This window comes from Vidua chalybeata, chromosome 11 (assembly GCF_026979565.1).
Source record: "Vidua chalybeata isolate OUT-0048 chromosome 11, bVidCha1 merged haplotype, whole genome shotgun sequence".
NCBI lineage: Eukaryota > Metazoa > Chordata > Aves > Passeriformes > Viduidae > Vidua > Vidua chalybeata.
This window is the reverse complement of record NC_071540.1, coordinates 17,009,987-17,030,124: the sequence shown is the minus strand read 5'-3', so window position 1 is coordinate 17,030,124 and position 20,138 is coordinate 17,009,987. Positions and strand designations below refer to the sequence as shown.

General features: G+C 41.5%; 1 protein-coding gene across 1 annotated transcript; it reads left to right on the top strand.

Annotated features, from left to right (window-relative positions):
• The first annotated feature begins 16,220 nt into the window (after positions 1–16,220).
• Positions 16,221–19,634, top strand: SDR42E1 (short chain dehydrogenase/reductase family 42E, member 1). The gene is made up of 3 exons (XM_053953046.1): positions 16,221–16,511; positions 16,741–16,842; positions 18,131–19,634. Exons 2-3 carry the CDS (start codon positions 16,775–16,777, stop codon positions 19,242–19,244), a joined length of 1,182 nt encoding a protein of 393 aa, XP_053809021.1. The 5' UTR covers positions 16,221–16,511; positions 16,741–16,774; the 3' UTR covers positions 19,245–19,634.
• The last annotated feature ends 504 nt before the right edge of the window (positions 19,635–20,138 follow it).

The following is a 20,138-nucleotide window of genomic DNA, read 5'->3' as shown; positions in this document are numbered from 1 at the left end:
TGCTGCAGCTTCCGAGAGAACATAAACACCTTCATACATTTGGATTTTGGTGGACTTAATGGCTATATGAACACTTGTCAGGATGTCAGGCCTGGATGCAGAAACTGTTGAACTTCCATAAACAAAACCCATTTGGGCAAACAGATTTTCCTCTTATAAATTCTGCTCCTTTACAAAGGTCAAAATAATCCTCTTCTTTCAGCCTGTTCTCTCTTCATGCACTCAGCTTGAAGCACGTGAATTGTCCCAGTAAAGACAACAAAACCATTACTCTGCCTAAAGCTGGAAATGCAGCCAAGTGCCTTTGTGAATTAAGATCTCTGAACTCACAGGAATAAACTGAATTAAAGCAAAAAAAGGATTATATACAAGTGAAAATAAAGCTGTGCAACCTTTCCTTTGTCTTCAAACTGTTTATTTAATAGACCCTTAGGGAAAATAATTCCCGTCAAATAAAGTGTATACCTATTAAAGAAAAGTAAGAAATATCTTTTACCTCTAAGCTGCTGGTGATTTTGTTTTTGGAAATATAATAATGGTAAATATTGTAAATTCAGAGATAGACAATAGATCCTGAAGATCATCCCTTGACAGTGAACAAAAAACTGTAGCCCATCATTCCTCAAAATTCAATACTAACAAAAGACAATAATAATAACAACAGCAACAATAACAACAATTTCCTCAGCTTATCTCCTGTTATTTTCTCAAATGGAAAAAAGAACCTCAGAGTGAAGAATGTCTGTACTGATGACAAATTTGGACCTGTAAATTAAGCCAAGGGCTGTAAGTTCTGCCTCAGTATTTACAAGAACTCTAATCACCCTTTGTAAATTTCTTGCAATAGACAAAACATCAGAGAAATCATTAAAATTATGAGCACTCCTTTGTATTTGCAAGGGAGGTTTTCCCCCTGAACTCTCTAGACATCTATGGGCTTTCAGGAAGAGCTAAAAGGGGATTGCACTCTTTCCAAAATAAGTAATTTTTATCAACCCAATTGTGATTATTTTCCAAGAAGAGGACAGAACCAGAAAACCTAAAGGCAATAAGGCACTCCTTGGGAAGTAAGCCAAGGTTCCTCATGAGAAATTACACTTGCTTGCCTTTTTTCTGTCATCCAGTAACATGAACCAGTTTTCAGAGAGCCATCAATGCAAGAAGAAAAGATACCACTTTATCTTAGTGCACTCCTCTGACAGCACAGACTGTTCCCTAAAATTTCCTCTGGTATATTCAGAGTAACACCCCAGCCCTGCCTAGGACAGAGCACAGCATGGTGCTGCCTCAATAAATGAGAAATAAAGACATAAGCTGTACTCTCAACATGAAGTTTAGTTTGTTTTTCCAACTAGATTTTCATTATATCTCCCTATTCCCTTCCCTTCTCTGAAGCTTTGCCTCTCTGAAGTTAATGGCAGCATCTCAGCATCTCTGGGCTTAGAACACAAAGGATTTCCACATTTTCATAGACCACAGCCTGATCATTTCTTTGCAGGTGCTTCCTGAAAAGCAAATGCAGTTTTGCCTGCCTTACTTCTGATGCTCTGCCCTAACAAGTCATACCAGCCATATCTACATCAGATAAAAAACACACTTTGCATCATCTTTCTGTAACTGTTCCTCCTGCATGTCTTCAAACATTGGCAGGTTGGAGACACATCTGGTTTACATCCAGCCTTTTCCATTACATCTTAATATCAGACCACAAAATGTTTTCAAACATTTAGGTATTATCTATGCGAAAGTCACACAATTTTGGTGCAGTTAAATTCATGAATAGCAATGTAAATATAGAGGTAAACCCAGAAAATTGGGCAAGCATGGTAATCAAAAGTCTGATTAAAGCACGTGTGGACAAATAGAAACTCTCTCAAAGAGTCCCTTCGAAATGGGGGGGGGGGGGGGGGGAATTTACAACATCACCAACATAACCTGTCATTCACTGAGATAGTGACAACATTAAAAATGAATCACACACAACTCAGAGCCCCAGAACATGTCTGAGCTTTGAGCACAGACTCTGAAAAAGGGATGAAAGAAAATGGGTGGTAGCATCTCCCCGTTGTCATTTGGGTTATTAACTACGCGCATCTGCCACGTGCCTTCCCTCCACCTGCAGACTCTTAAAAACATCTCCGCCTCTCAGCGGGGGAATTTGCTTATTTTTAGATTTTCCTCAGAGTTACATCAGCCAGCCTTTGAAATGAAAAACGAGCCATGATTCAAAAAGCATAAAGCAATCAGCCATGACAAAGTGTCACCTGCCCCCAGTGCTCTCTGTTTGCTGTCACTTGAAGGACAAGGCCCTCACTTCCAAAGGCTGCAGCCATGTATTTTCCTGTTGAGGAATTGTGACCTCACTCTGTGTGTAAGCAATGGCTTACATTGTTGCAGTGATTGAATGCTACGTACTGGATGTCCCCGATTTCCCCTTCAGTGCTGAGATCTGAAGGACGTTCCCATTCCTGGCGGTTTTCAGCTGGTTTTGTGCTGCAATTGCATTCAAACATTGTCAGGAATGACTCAGTGACAGATGATCCTGCCATAGAGCAGGGGGACCAACAACCCTTCCAGGTCCCTTTCAGGATCTGGGGGGGGGTTGATGGTTCTGTGGCAGGCAGCATTTTAGTTAAGTGGTGTTTTTCCTCTGGGCAATCCACTGACTATGGAAAATCTCTGTATTCAATGTAATTTTTTGGTTGGTTCACTTCCCTTTATTATATTGTCCATCTTAAACATTTTTTATCATTCAGTAACCTTTACCCTGACTCAAAAACTGTTTGGATGTAAGCAAATTTAATCCCATTAAAATCACCATGACTACCCACTCATAAAACTATACAGATGATTTAATAGGTTGCTGAATGACAGTCCTGAGACCCATTAGGCCTAAATGTCCCCCGAGAGCCCAAACTCACAGACACTTATGCACATTCTTAAAAATAAACACAGATATTCACATGCAAGTAAAGAAAGAAATATTCACAGCTATGTTTTTAAACATGCACACCTGCAGAATTAGAGCCTGCCTTAAACACCTTCCCCACCTGGATTTGAGATATGATAACTGATTCATGCAAATGAACCTACACCATAAAACTATTTATTTCTGCTTTCCAGGTGACACAACTAGCAAGTGAAACTTTAAAATGAACTTCTCCAACTTTTAAAGTCAGTATGAAAATATTGTCAGGCTCCAGGTGGAGGTCATTCCCAAACAGGCACAGATTCTATGGGGAAAAGTCTGTGCAGACACTTCAAAATAATCATCCCTTGTAAGAGATCCCTTCCTGAGCTGTGCAGAGCTCATAACTTGTTTTATTAATCGTGTAAATTATTGCTTCACTTTTATTTTTTAATTTTAAAACTGTTTTTAACAATATATACGACAGCCTGAGGGCAAATGTCTCTCTTGGAGGCATGCAAACTTTGCTGGAATCACTAAGGGTTAGGCAGGCGTAGCTTCAAAGGCAGATTTGGGACCTATAACATTAATTCATCCACCAAATGGAGCTCCAAAATCCATTAAGGAAAAATAACTAGTAACCATCTGTCTTTATTCATCAGGCTGAAAGCAGTTAATCAAACCTAGTGGACATTTTTACTTTCTTCTTTCTCTCTCAACAGCTTTGAACACAGATGCAGCCTTTCCATAATTAAGTTGAGCATTGTAGCTCCTAGACAGATTAATTCTGGAGAGCTTGTCAAAAATGTCAGATGGCAGACAGGTTCTGTGTCTTGTCCCAGGGATTTCTGGGATTTTTATATTTATATCTACATATATGGGCAGATTCAGAACACAGATATTAAAATTAATAACCTTTTATAATTCTTATCCCATTCTCTATGATGTGGTAGAGTTTTTTTCTCTCTGTTAGGGATGCAAGTCAGGATAGGACCTCAGCAGTGAACAAATGTCTCCAGGAACTGAGCTGAAATATGGGATGCAAATGGGCACCAGAAGGGAAATACTTTTGCTCAGCACTGAACCACACTTTTAACTGAGGGGCAAAAAATTCTGTAAACACATTGACAGTGTTCTGAAACAACATAAAGGTGTCCAAGATTACAGGAATTCTATTCTAACAGGCTGGAATATCATTAAATAGCTCATGCCTAAGAGCTATTCCAGGCACATGCTCTCAGGAAAGTTCTCAGACAGTTTCTATCAACTTTAAAAGGATACACACAAGTATCCAAGGAGGCTTTTAGTTCTCAATTACTTTTAACAATGAGCTCATATGGGGGTTTGATTCCCTTTTTCTGAGCTCTAACATTTTAAAGCAGAGAGCATATCCAATTCTTAAGGATTTTATGTTACCTGTTAAATATTATGTTTTTTCAATTTAAGTCTACAGTAAAATTTATGGACTGAAGCTAGAATTTAAAAGACCTTAAGAGTAATTTTTGCTTCCTTCAAACTGGATTTTTAAAGAAAGTAAAAGATCATGTCAAGCACATCTTCATGCTGATAAAATAAGAATTTCAATGTCATTTAAAAGTTCAAAGTTTACAAGTTCTTACCACTATAAATGGTTACAAAGAGGAGTCAGTTACTGTTACATTTGATAAAATAATGCAGCTTGAAAATGAGATGTGCCAAATAATGAGAGATGGTCCCAGAGAAAGCCACTCAGTGACTGCAGCAGAGAGACAGGTGGGGAGGTTTTCCAAGCAGCCATTAAAACTGGACCACAGGAAGTACCGAGGCAAATCAGCAGATATTGATCAAACTTAACTAGTAAAATTCAAACTAAATTAAAAAAATATATGGAGTATTTTTGGATCCTCAGGGGTATAATTTTCCCTTCATATGTTTAGCTGCTGATAACTGATTCATCCTCAGTCTTCTGTCCCCACAGTTACATTGAAAATGGCAAATGGAAATGAGGCACCCAACTACATGTGGAAAAGTGGGAAAGAATTAAGTACCTCTAGATATCAGACTCTACAGCAGAAAATAGAGAAGAAAGAGGTATTTTGAAGAAAAACTCTGCTGGCACAATCTCTCTTTCAATGGCACTTCTTTCCACCAGAATATTTAACCACTTAGCTGTCATAAAGGCTCCAAGATGTGAATACCATTCCCACAGAACACATCAATGAACTGAAGCAGAGAGATCATCATCTATTTAGTGCAAAATCCCAGCTAAGAACTCCTGGATCATGGCTCTCAGTCCTGTGCTCAAACACTCAGGGATCATCCTGATGGGAAATGCCCTTGGAGCACACACAGGCTACACCCCATCAGATAACACTTCCCAGACATCACAACAAAGGTCAGTTGACAGTTGTGTTGGAGGTGCTGATACAGAATTTCTCTGGAGAATGAGAAAAAGTAAGAAGATGCCCAGCTGAGAAAATCCAGAGTGGGCAGTGGAGACAGGAATGGCTCATCAGAAAGGAGTCAGCATCTCTCTGAATCAGAGAGAAGTGTAAGAAATGTCTACATATGTACATATGTAAATAGGCAGATACAGGTGGGGAAAAAACTGCTTTTCCACAGAAAGACAAGGAAAGATGATATTATTAATCCATGGAAATTATGCCAAAAGCATGGATAAAAATGTTATTGTATGAAGATTTTGCCCATGGCTAATTGTAACTATGACACCCCTAGTGTTGTGACTCACAAAGTGTTCCTTACACACAAGATAACCCTCTACTATCTGATAACTGATGTTATCATCCTCACTTGGTTCATGTCTGTTATCAGAAACAAAATTTCAGCATTGATAAATCCAAGAACAATTACTGAAGATAAATAAACTAATTTTTTTTAATGGCAGGAGTTTTAAAATTCTGAAGGTGAGACTCTTCCTACTCCTTTGAAGGCACAGTTCGTTCAAACTTGAAACCAACTTGCCAACAAAACAAGTCTCAAATCCAAGATCTTCAGCGAGGCACAAACTGTACCTGCATTGCAGCAGAGGCACATTAAGCTGGAATTTATGGACAAAGCAGCAGTGAGATGTTAATACAGGCTAAGCTCCTACAGAGTGCTGTTCTGCAGAATTGCTACAGGCTCAGTCCTGAACACTGCCGCAGTTTCACAATTCTGGGAGGATTCTTTGCACCCCACTCTTACCTCTTCTATTACCTTTCACACATCTTCCTTGCTCCAAGTCCAGCTGGAAGGAGCTGAGGGGGACCCTGCCACTCACTGTATCCCTCCTGAGAACAGAAGTTCCATGAAAAACTCTGGATTTAACCAACAGAGGTCAGAGAGGAGATACCTCACAGATGGAAAAAGTACAAACCTGAGTCTCAGATGAGTATTTTTAAGGGCTAAGAACCATAGAATCATTTAGGTTGGAAAAGACCCCCTAGGATCATCAGATTCATGACAGGAATTGGTAACACTAGAGCCTTTAAAACTGGAACTTTACACTCTGTGAAATTTTGTGAGCATGTTAAACAGCTACTGCAACCTCACGAGGCTAAAGCACAATCCAGCCTTGTACACACCTGCACAAACAGGAATGCATTCAACAAATTATCCATGAATGTAAAACTTCAAGTTTACAGTAATGCAAGACAAAAAATAAAGAGGGAAATACAGACTTCTAATTATTTTCATCCAACAGTTATTATTCATACAATATTTTTTTTCATCCAGCAATTATTTTCATCCATTCTTCTGAATGCCACCACATGCTTGAGTTTGTGCTGCTATAAATATGTCCTTTTGTAACCTCTAAAGTCTCTAAAATGCCAGAGAACACAGAAAGCTTTTATAAAATCAGTATTTATAGTAAGGGATCTTGAAGACTTAGATGAATGGTGTTAAAGGTTTACATTTGATACCTCACCTGCAAGAGAACAGTTCAACTACTAAAAGTCAAAATTGGACATCTCCATCACCCAGAGACTTCAGAGAGTGCAGCTGAAATACAACAGTCATAACTCAAAGGCTGCAGATGCAGCACAGAACACAGGAACCAGAGGGGAAAAAATTACTGTAACTTTTCTTAAGAGTGCTGTTGTGAAGCCTTCAGCATGAGACACAAAAACAAGCTCGAGCTATTTCATGTGAACTATACTCTGTAGTACTCACATACATATGTTTAATTTAGCCTTAATTTATACACTAAATATTTCTCTATTTATTCCATAAAGGAAGAAAGTAAATTAAAAGTTTGTAACATACAGCACCTTCACCCCAAGATATCAGTGATGATAATCACTTCAGCTGTTATGGCCAGAAGCACCAGGCAGTCAACTTGTTCAAGAAATTCAGTAACCCAAATAATCTAATAATTCTAATTTGAAGAAGTCTGAATTATGGAACTCAATAATGATGTGATACTGCACCAAGGCTACCTAGGAAAAGTAGATTTGGAGGCAGTAGATGTTAACTGAGACCCCTTTTTAAAGTGTAAGCTACAGGAGATGGAGCCCTGCCTCTTTGTTCAGCCCTGCTTGGACTGCTTCTATTTGTACCAGAGATAATGAGGGAGTTTCCAACCAAAATGGGAAGAATGACTGTAGCCTGTTCTCACCAGGGACATCCCAAATTTGAAATGCTCTTCAAGTTAATAAACTTCAGGGCACCAGGGGAAGCCCATCATGAACAAAACCCTTGCTGAGATGGCAAAAGCAGAGTGACCCATTTGCACACAAGACACAGGGAGTTTGGCTGCACAATATATTCTTACTGACACCTCCAAACTCTGAGTCATTTTGGTTTCTCAATTACAATTATGGAAGGCATTTTCTCATAAACAGATAAAACATGACGGGAGGTGGGATGGTTCTGCCTGATAAGCTAATAATGTGTGTGCTGTTGAAGTGTGATTAACTGCTTGCTTCAATTGATGCCTGTTCCTAGCACAGATTACCTTTATTTATGGCAGAAGGGAAAGGAGCCAGGACCAAACATGAGAAACACAAATGGTGAAATCTGCTGGCTTTGCCATTAACAATATGGCACTGCAGGGATTGTCAGTGGCCACTCAAACTGCTTTCACAGGCTTTCCCAGAGCAATTTTTAAAAAGATAAAGGAGCTCAGGCAATGTAAAGTCAAAAACTTGGGAAAAGAACTGCACCAGATTAATGTTTTCTCCTGGAAAGTGTTAAAACAACAACTGCTAAACCAGGCCTTCTTTGCTACAATTTTTTTTTTTTTTTTTTTTTTTTTTTTTTTTTTTTTTTTGGTAACAGGAAGATTATGTATTCAACTTGAGAAATCATCATTATACAAGAAAGCCAATTACTAGAACATGTTGTTCCTCTAAGTCATCTAGAAGAACATTTCAGCTTATGCAGTTTGTCCATAATGCGTTTGATGTTTGATTCTTCCATGATCCTATAATGAATGAAGAATTAAGCTGATGTATGACGGGAATTAATCCAGTGTTTTCCACTGGCACAAAGTCTGTTTCTATGGGCTGGATACTCTCTGAAAGACATTGAAGCAGCATTTCAAATGCAAAGCTCCTTCAGAACTGTTTTACCATAAGAATCAAAGAAAAAATCAGATATTTCAATTCCCTCGTTATTCAGATCCTGCTTCTCCTTCAAAAGATGCAAAAAATCAAAATTAGTTATAACCAGATGCTGCACCCACAAATTCTGCCACAAGGAGTGAAAATTAGGAGCAAGAATAGCTTGCAGTAAATTACTGAAGTTATAGCACACCTCCAGTTGCATAGATCCCACCTTCTTTGTGTTATCATTCCAGGATAAAACATGTCCAAATAAGGCTTTTGAACAGAAGAAAAATGCATGTTGTAACTATCTCATCTTCGTAACATCAGCAATTTCCCCCCATTTTAGAGTTATTGGATTTATTTTGTTTTGACTAAGTACTTTGAACCTTCAAAATTTTTGGTTCTGAACAAATCCCTTCTAAAGGAAAACTCAAGCTTGTGTCAGAATCTCTTATCTTGAAGTAGCTCAGAACAGAGTCACACATCAGGCCATGATAAAATGTTTATGAATTCTGAATTCTGCAATCATTAGTTTCATGGAACAGAATAAATCAGTATCAAAGATACACAAGAGTGTGGTGCTCTTGCAAACACCAAGATGCCATTAAGGAAGCCTTATGAAGGTTATCTTGCTCAAGCACAGCTAAAGCAAGAGATTTTGTCCTCTTTTGAGTTTGTTTTCCCCTACTACCCCATTCTTACCTAATCTTTCCTCTGCAAAATTATGTAATTTTTGGAATGTTTTCAAGGTCATTACAGAACTAAATGGTAGTAACATTTTTAAAGCCAGTGTCCTGATTTCATGCAGCTCTAAGTGCCTGAAAATGGGAGACCACTGCCTAGATCTTGAACACAAAACCAGGAATATGAAAGCACCAGGAGTGTGAGGACAGAAAACACTGAAGAAAATTTCTTCAGCAAATACACTTCCTTTCCCCCTCATCAAGTGCATTTTCCACTGAGAAGCCCACAGAAATGCTACAACAAATTCAGGCCCTGGTGCTCTTGCTGACACATCTCATCCCCACCACCAGTGTCTGCAGACTTCTTACACACACACAGAAAATTAGCACAGTACAAGACTTGGATTAATGAACACATTTTGCCTTGAGTTTGTTCTACATATGGTATCTACAGCACATGATTAGCTGCCTGTGAAGCTGAAAGATCCCTCAGATCCTTCCAAAAGATCAAAGTAAAACATCAACTGGGTGTTCAATTATTAGTGTCAACGATTCATAACAGACCAACCTCATCTTGCTTTTGCTGGAGGGTAAGATTTTTGTAAACCCATAGATAGCTGAATTAAATTATAAATCACTTCAACAAGAAGCCTTCCCTTGTTATTAGTGTGGTAAATAAGGGTATCTGAATGTACATCAATCACACTTGAAACTGTATCAGACAATTACTGAAATGGAAGTGTATAATTACCTTCTGAAGTAGCCTCCTATTGAGAACTTAGAAGACTAGCTTTAACTAACAGAATCAAAGACATTCAGCACTGCATTCCAAAACCTGTCCTCCCCTACTCTGAGAGCAAAAACATCTGTGAGAGTATTCGCAATAATATTTTACTAGTCTTTCCATAAGACATGTCTTAACATACTAACTTTTAAAGTATATAATCCTTTCAGGTACAAAGAGGCTCAACCATTGAGCCCATGCAGTCCTGTGTGCAATATTGAAACAATTAATGAGGTTACAGGAAGAGCTAAAATTTGGCTTTTACTTCCAAGGTGCTGCAATTACATTGGATAGCATCAGCTTGTACTGCTAAGGACTAATATCAGTGCAACATGTTATGCAAACAGATATCAACACCTCGGGACACCAGGTCAAATTACCACTTAAAAAAACACATGAGGCTTAAGGGAGCTAAAGATCAATATCACAGGAGCAAACACTGAGTTCAGACACCTGGACTGAAGTGCTCAGCAGTGGGTGAGTCCCTGCAGACTCTGTTCAGCTCCATGGAGGTTATGAAGATTAAAATATACTCATTCTAAGAACTAGGTTATTGATGTGCCCTGCAGGGTACACAAAGAGACACAGAGACCACAAACAGCAACTTGTCATCAAAGTAAAAAGGGAGAACACAGTCCTATGCTCAACCATTCACTCATCCCAAAATATGCAAACTTTCTTCCCTTCCCTTTAGGATAAATAACTGCTACTTTTGGAAGTGGGATAATCTACATTTTTCAAAGCATTACAGAATGGAAAATAAGTTAATTTCTGATGGCTCCACAGAATATATGCATCACTCCTACTGCTGAATGGACACCTCAGAATCAAGCTTGTTCCCTAAGAATCTTCACCAAGAGAATTCAAAGCATTTTCAGTGTCTTTTATAGGAATGATTTTTTCATAACTAACACAGTGAGCATGGCCACACTGAAACCCACCCAGAAAAACCAAGTTAGTCAAGGCATGACTACTGAGCTGAAACTGTTGTGCTCTTGATGCCTTGTAAGGCTGACCTAGAACAGAGGCTGGACAGAGTTAAAGAATAGAATAGGGATTTATTAAAAGGCCTCAATGGATCCACCTTGGGCAGTACAAGAGCCCAGCCAGGGCTACATCAAGATGAACCAAAATAGTCACAAAATGGATGACTGGTCACGGGGTCTCTCACTTTTATAAGTTCTGCTCCATTTGCACCTTAGAGTTAATTGTCCAATTACAGCTTTAGCCCATGCAGTCCCATCCTTCTTGTTTTTCTCTCTCGAGCCCACGTTGTTTGTGCTCCTGGGCCTGAGATTTGGATCATTTGTCCTTGGTGCCCAGCTGGAGAAGGAATTGTTTTGTCTCCCTACTCTGTGCAGAGAGCTCACCATCCCCTAATATGAAGCCCAGAACCACACACTAAAGCAGTACAGAATCTGAAAAATATAAAAGCTAAAACCTGAGGCATCATTTCCCCCCTTAAGGCATCACTCTGTGAAGGAAGGCTGCCCTGTGCCAGCCTGTTGTTTACACCACACAGGGCACATGTGTTGTCTGAAATACCTCGCTGGAACTAAGCCCTGACATCAAATACAACAGTGACATTAATGCTGTCAGTGCTGCAGCAGTGCTACAACAGCTCCCTCTCTCAGGGCACGGGTGGTATCTGAGTATGGAACTGCAGAAGGAACCATGCAGACACTTAAAGTAGTAGGTTTGACAGACAGCTGCTTGGTATTTCTGCCCAACCTGTTCTTTTGGGGTGAAACAGCTGAAGTTTGAGCAGTTTGTCCCTTCTGAAAGCTGACTGCACCCTCCTACACCCACACTCCCAGCCAGAGCTGCTCCTGGGGACAGGGAGGGGGATGGAAGGTTCCCTCCTGCACAGCCTTGAGCAGAGCTGCCTCGAGCAAAAGAGGAGGGACAGAACCGTGTGAGCAGGGACAGCATCACATCCCCCTCTCTCCATGGGTTATTCACTGGATCTTGCTTCTGGACATGTATGGAAAGGAACTTGTTAGCTACAGGTTAACATTCACCCCAAAATCCACATCCACACTCAAGAGGATCCCAAAACTCTAACAAATTGGAGGTTTATCCTTTGACAGTATAGAAAGAATTACATAACAAAGCCTTTCAGTACAACATAAAAATCTTCCTTCACGCAAGGATCTCCAAATACTCTGCAAACAGTCTGACCCTTTCCAAGACTGCTGAGTAGAGGCCACTTTCCATTTTGTGAATTCCCACTTTGATAAGGAATCCACTACTCCCTGCACCTCCTTCTAGTCAGGACTAAAATGTTTATAAAGTCATTTCTCCTAAAGTGAGAGAGCACAGCAAAATTAGATTAGGAAAATGATATAAAGCAACTGCTTGGATGAACAATTCAGTGAACGGTGTTCACTAAGCAGTAAATACAATTAATACTGAAATCCTTTTCCTTTCTCAGTGTGGAAAAAAATAGGCTAAATTTTTCCATTACTGGAACTCACAGGAAAAAACACCTAGTAGCACTTTGGATGGTCATCTCCACACCACCAGATGTGTGACACTTCCACAAGCAACACTGTACAGTCAACAGCTGCCCTAAGAAATCAGTGCTAACATTTTCAAAGGGTGTAACTTGCACACTTCTCTGAGCTCTTTAAGCTCCATAAATCTGATTTCCTGGTTTATTTTTACAGCAGTTCCCATCTGAGCATCAGAAACACAAACGAAACCAGCACGACCATAACCTCAGGCAGGGAGAAAGTTCAATGACACCTTTGTCACAGAACACAAATCAATGTTCTGAAGGTCTCTACGGAAACCTCTGCCAGAGCCAAGACAAAAACTCAGACTAGCATTTTTATCCATAACACTTTTCCCCTTGAAACATATTCCAGTCTCATCTAGACTGAATGTTTGATTCTAATTTTGAACATTACAATTCTAATTTCCCTCCCTGTGTTCTGTTTTCAACTCTTTAGTATTATTTTAGCCAATTGGTTTTATATGTTTTAATAAGGCCATAAACATGGTTGGTTCTACCTAGTTTTAAATCTTGTTCTCTTCTCTCATTGCATTGTTCAATGAAAAAAAAAAAAAAAATCACAATTAAGTAATACCCAAAAGAAATCAATCAAATAGTAAGAAAACAGTAAGCTAAGGTTTATTTCCTCAGTTGAAATATTGCCCTGCTTCCTGAAAAAGTACTGCTAGCACACTTTTTATTTTGATGACAAAAATAATTTTACTAGCTCAGTATTTTAAATTGCAAAGGGAACCAGATGAACTAACAGACTATGAAAGAATAATTAATTATTTAATTGCTTATTCATTCTAACTTGCACTGTTTACAGCAGCTGCCTATTTAGCTGATTTAAGGATTCCTTTGCAGCCCATTTCAGGTTCACTGCAGAAAATTCCCAGTTACACTGCAAATCCTTCTACCCTGACATATCTTGCCCTAATGTGTAATTCAAGGTATCAATGCAATCTCTGCAAGTAGTCTCATTCCCTGCATACTGAGATACATGCAAGTCATGCTCCAAAAAGCCTGGATCTTTAAAGGGAAAAGTGGGTTTTACATGGTTTTTTTAAGAAGGACACAATCTCGGGCCTAACATTCTATTATGTATAAAATAAAACTGGAAGTCCATTCATTTGATGGCAAAACAGAACTTATGATACATTCAGAAAGTCCATAAAACCTTAGGAAAAGCAGAGTCTCACAGGAAATGAAAAACCAGTAATAAATGGGTTGTGCAAAACTCAGATCTGAGAGTGTCAAGTCTTAACACCACATCTGTAAATGTCAAAGGAGGACAATATTGACCCACAGCTTTCACAGACGCCGCCATTTTGAAGGAATGAATCTTCCTCATTATTCTCTGAAGCCAAAAAAGGACAGCTCATTATAATGAGAAAAAAAAAAAAAAAAAAGATAGTGGCTTAAGAGCAACATCTTTACAGTATCTAAACCACAGCCTTATTTAAGTCACAATATCCATAAATATGAGATAACCTGTCACAATTCACTCCCTGTAGATGACATACCAGGCAGAGAGCAAGATAAAGCAGAAAGTACAGAGAGGGGTCTCAGTCCTGCAAATTGTCCTGGATGGACACATCACAAAGTCCAGGGACAAATGTCATCCTGAGGTTAACAGCTGCCTATGCAAACAGAGGGATTTACTCACACAGCACGGAGGGTGAGGTCAGTGCTCAGAGAGCACAAAGTTCTCTGAGCACTGAGGAGAAAGTGGCTGAACACGAGTTCATCTTTGGAGATACTCAATGCCAACACAAACCCATGGAACCCCTCTGGCTGGACCTGCTTTTCGCAGGGGTTCAACAGGGCAATATCCTTCCAGCCTCAGATATTCTGTCATCCTTCAATATTCCATTCAAACACAATTTCTTTGATCAAAAGAGAGCCACCAAGAGCCCTAATCTCAGTAAAACTCCGCAAAGGTAAAAAAAAAACCTTTGTGTCCATAGATCTAAGAGAAAGTTCAGGACTCTTTTGGACTTTGCAGGTGATTAAACACTTGGGAAAATATTCTCAAAACCTTCATCAAGATTATGAATTAATCCTGAAGGTATATGCAGCCATACAGAATCCTTATACTTAGTATTTAGGAATAAGTAAGGGATATTTCTGCTTGTGAGCTAGAATTCTCATACCTCTGTGAACACACCATTGATTATATGTCTGGATGGTATCTTAGGGGATGCCTCAAGGCTGTTTCAAACCCACTCTCCTGCTACACAGACAGGAGACAGGGAAATCAACTATGATTGAGGGATGCCCTCCACACCAGACACTGCACATCTCCACAGGTGCAGCAGCTCTGTATAACCAGGTACAGCACCAGCTCCATCTTGAAATTTCTATTTAAGAGTCCCAGAGGTTCACCAGCAAGAAATCATTGCTAAAGAAAAAAAAATCTTTAGTACTTGCAGAATTCTTAGAATCTGCTTAGTTCTAATTCTTGCCAGCCATCCATCAAAAATACAATAAAGCCTACTGCCTCTACTTCTGTCAAGGTTTTGCAAAACAGAAAGGAGTTTTGCAGTTTTAAGTAGCTTTGACACTGAATCCACTCTCTGGCATTTCCCAAGTGGCTCAGTTCTGCAAATGAAAAATGGAATACACCACAAGCCAGGCTTTGATCATGTAATTCTTCACTGTTTTCCTACTATAGCTCTCTCTCACAGACAGCTGGGACTGCTGATGTGAACTCAGGAGCAGTTCTGCTGCAGCCAGGCAGTGCTGTGCAGGGTCTTCCCACTGCCAAAACCATCTCAGCCTGTGCACGGGGCACAGCAGACTCCTGAGAGTGTGCTCCATGGTCCAGGCTCACAAAAAACACAGCAGGATGTGGGACAGCCACTTTGATCCAGGGAGATGCTGTGAGGGCACAGCTCTCCCAGACGTGGTGGGACATTCAAAGGCAGCACCAGGGAATCACAGACTCACTAAGGCTGGAAAAGACCTCCAGGATCATCAAGTCCAACCTTTGACCTAACACCACCTCGTCAACTAAACCACAGCACTGCCATGTCCAGTGATTTCTGGAACACCTCTGGGGTTGGTGACTCCAGCACTTCCCTGGGCAGCCCATTCCAATGCTTGACAACCCCTCCCATGAAGAAATGTTCAGCAGCAAGTCCAGAAACTCCCATGTCCACCCAAATTACCCAGTCAAGGGTTCTTCAGCCCCTCTTAAGTATTCCAGACCTCTGCAGAGCCTCATACCCTGGGATGACACTTGCAGGCACCCCCTGAGGGAATCACAGGATGGCTTGGGATGGAAGGGACCTTGAGGATCATGTAGGTGTCCTTTCCCATGGCAGGGAAAGGACACCTTCCACTAGACCAGGCTGCTCCAAGGTCAGGGATGGGGCAGCCACAGCTTCTCTTGGCAACCTGTGCCAGGACCTCACCACCCTCAGAAAGAAGAATTTTTTCCTAATATCTGATCTAACCCTACACATTCAGTCTGAAGCCATTCCCCCTTGTCCTGTCACTACATATATTGCAAATAGTGTTGCCCCGTCCTTCCTCTGAGTTCCCTGCAGCTACTGGAAGACCACCATTAGGTCACCCTGGAGCTTCCTCTTTTGCAGGATGAGCAATCCCAGTTCTCACAGCTGGAGGCAGCTCTGCAGGTGGGGTCTCACCTGAGCGGGGCAGAGGGGCGGAATCCCCCCCGTTCCCTGCTGCCCACACGGGGGGACCAGCCCGGGGGGATCAGCCCGGGGCACGGGGGGTTCAGGGCCGGGGCAGGTCCAGCTCCCAGCCACCAGCACCCCCGAGCTCTTCTCCCACGGCTGCTCCAGCCCGGATCGATCCCGGGGGCTGCGGTGCAAACATCGAGGCTCTGATTTCACCACCGAGCCGTGAGCTCCGTGTCAGAGCGTCTCAGGCTGCGAGGGGAGGGCAGCAGCACCACCGGGCCGGCACAGAAATCCACACGAGCACGGCTGGCCAGGGCAGCCCAGGCCCGGGGCAGCCCAGGCCGAGCTCCCCGCCGCCATCTCGGGCCGGCCCCGCCCGGCTCCATTTCGCGGGCTCGGCACCGCCCCGGCAATCCGGCAGGGACGGGCCGGGCCGGGCCGGGACGGCGGCGCCGCAGGTACGGGGGGACCCGGGGGTGGCACGGCCCCACCGCAGCGCTCCCTCCTCCGGGAACAGCTTCCCTTTGGAGCCATCCCGGCGCTGAATCGCCTCCCGCTCCCCGCCGGCCGGGGAAGCGAAGGGCTGCGATTAAAGCGTGAACGAGGGCAGTGAATAAGGACGGGAATGTGCGCCGATGGTAAAGCGCGGACTGGTTTTAATGGGCGTGTTTGCGGTGTGTTTTGTAGGTCAGTTCCAGCGCACGGTGCGGAAGGAAAGAGGATGGAAGAAGAAAACGCTGCCAAGGAAAGAGTCCTCATAACTGGAGGAGGGGGTTATTTTGGCTTCCGGTTAGTGCATTAAATAGTTATTACATGCAGGAATAAATGCAAGCGGTTGCTGCTGGGGAGGCAGCAAAATCCATCAGTAGAATGGAGACTTGTGGGCCTGAGACACCTGATCCAGTTGATCCCATCTTCTGGTCTCGGTTTTAAAGAACCTCAGTTACTCTGTTTCCAGAGGCTGTAAGTAACGCTGTTAGCCCGTTTCCAAATGCCAGGCCTGGCAGACATTTATTTACCTGTGTGCTCACCTCTGTAGAGGGGTGGGATCACCATCGTCAGCCTGCTCTGAAGGACAAGCCTACACTTGTACACACATTTTTCTTTTGACCTGCAAATACTTACACGTGTTCTTAGCTCTACAGCTTAACAACTCCAGCTGAACACTCAAGAATATATTATTTTCATGAACAGTGATGGTTTAGGATTAGGGTTGTAATAAGGTGCACATTTCAGTAAAATCTATTTTCCCTTGCTGTAGCTGGCTCTGCAGGCCATTTAAAGAAAAAAACCTATTCTGAGCCCTAGACTATAACTGCTAACAGAGGGGAGAGAGATCACAGTCAGGACCAGAAAATAAAATAAATTTCAAGTCAGGAGAAGGAAAGAAAAAATCTCAGGAGATGCCTCTCTGACATCTGCTTGGTTTTTCCCTCCACTCTCATGCCCTTAAAGCACAACAGACATACAAAAATGTAGGAAGGGGGAAGAGAAACACCAGAGTTACACTTTGTGTCAATACAGAGTTGCACTTTGTGACTTGGAGTAAAATGTAGACATGTGGCAAAGCATTCATAGCAGTTTACAAGCATCTGTCCCACTCCTCCATAAATTTCGAACACAACAGCGAAAACCAACGTGTTGTTTTGCCAAAACTGGGATGGCACAAAAGTAGTAAGATAAAACAAGTAAAGTTTTTTGTGTTGTTTTGGTTTTTTTGGTTTTTTTTTTTTGGTTTTTTTTTAATATTTGGCAATAGTTGCACATCTGAAAGTTGCTGTTACTGATCTGAAGGGGACAGAACTTCAGTTATTTCTCTTCAGAACTTTCATTTACAGCAGTTCTGCTTCTTTTTTCTTTCTTTTTCTCCAAGTATTGATGGAATGTGAGATATCTGTTCAGTACCTAAACTATCACAGCTGAATCTTCCCTAAAGTGGGGGGGCTGAGCATTTAAAAGACTCCCATCAGAAAAATAATGAGCACATAAACAGTTAATAGTCCTCTCTCCCTTCCAGGTGAGATGTTTCATGCACCATGGTGCTGTATCCTAACTTATGGTTTCTGTCACGTTTCAGTTTAGGTTGTGCCATATATCAAAAGGGAGTGGATGTGATCCTCTTTGATGTCGTGAAGCCACTTCAAACCGTGCCAGAAGGAATAAAATTCATGCAGGGGAATATCTGTTGCCTGTCTGAAGTAGAAGAAGCTCTCAGAGATGTAATCTGCGTATTCCACATCGCTTCCTATGGAATGTCTGGCAGGGAGCAGCTGAACCGAAAACTTATAGAAGATGTTAATGTGAAAGGAACAGAAAATGTCATCCAGGCCTGCAAGAGCAGGGGAGTGTCGAGCCTGGTTTATACAAGTACCTACAACGTGATATTTGGAGGCCAGATTATAGAAAATGGGGACGAGTCTCTGCCTTACCTACCTCTGCACCTTCACCCCGATCACTACTCCCGAACGAAATCTTTAGCTGAAATGAAGGTTCTGGAGGCAAACGGTGCTGAGCTGGGAAATGGGAGAGGTGTCCTGAGGACCTGTGCTCTCCGGCCAGCAGGGATCTACGGGCCTGGGGAGCAGAGACACCTGCCAAGAATAGTCAGCTACATTGAAAGGGGACTGTTTAGATTTGTGTACGGAGACCCTCTGAGTCTGGTAGAGTTTGTACACGTGGACAACCTGGTCCAGGCTCACGTCCTTGCCTCCGAGGCCCTCAGAGCCAGCAAGCAGCACATTGCTGCAGGCCAGGCCTATTTTATTTCCGATGGCAGGCCTGTAAATAACTTTGAATTTTTCCGACCACTAGTGGAAGGTTTGGGTTACAAGTTCCCAACCCGGCGCCTTCCCCTCTCCCTTGTCTATTTTTTTGCATTCCTTACTGAAATAGTTCATTTCCTTGTGGGGCGCCTTTATAACTTCCAGCCCCTCCTCACTCGCACGGAGGTTTACAAAACTGGTGTCACGCACTACTTCAGCATGGAGAAGGCCAGGAAGGAGCTGGGCTATGAGCCCCAGCAGTACAGCCTGGACGAAGTGGTGGAGTGGTTTAGATCCCAGGGATGTGGACCAAAGCCAAGAAATTACACCATGATGCAGCTGGTTAGGGATGGAGGGCTGCTTGTGGTGCTGATTGCTGTGCTGGTCTCCTGCCTTCCATCTGCAGTGATATTTCACTCTGAAAGATGAAATACTGAGGACAGAATTTAGTTACATTCTCTGCTTACTGTTGGTTTTGACAAGTAATAAAAGACTTTTTAAAAAATAACATATTTGTGTGATTGAGGTAAATAACACCTTTATCCCCAAGGAATGGAACTGCTGAGTAAAAAGGTGCAATTTTTTATATATACATTCTCTTCAAAGTAAAATTGATCAGATCACTAACAAGATGAGGCTCAGAATTACTGCAAACAGCATTTTATTCTCAGGTACAACAGCACAATACAGTGAACAGAACAAATGTCCTTAGGCTAACTCTCCTCCCTGATGGGATTATACTCCTGATCCCTGCACTTTATTCCTCTAAGAGTTTGTGTTACGTGATCCAGAGGAGAATAAACTTATTCTTTGATCACATTTCAAACCCTAGTTCTGCTTCCCAGCTTGGATTTATATATGCCTAACCAAGATTAACTGTTAAACTTCTAGACAATAAATAAATGAGGTTTTTACATGAATACATTCTAGTATGCTTTCCTGAGTTAACTCTGATATCTAATGACACTTCTGGAAAATGGACCATGCTTAATCTAAATTACAGCAAAGTGCTTGAAGCACCACAGATTTGTAGATTTTTCTAACAGTAAAATATGCCTGTTTAAAATGAATGAGCCAGCTGAAGTGCATTCATAAATAAAACCTATGATTTTTCCCAGCATTATTTAATGGTTAAACAAATAATTCATCAAAGACATTTGGTGAGTGATTGCATTCACGTTCCACTATTTATAAAACAATTTTAGCCTTTAATAATATTTATTTAATACCTGACACCATCTGAATAGAATTTCAGCTTTGTGATAGGAAGATAAACACTTACTACAATGAAACTCATAATTTTGTGGAATTTTAAGATTAGAA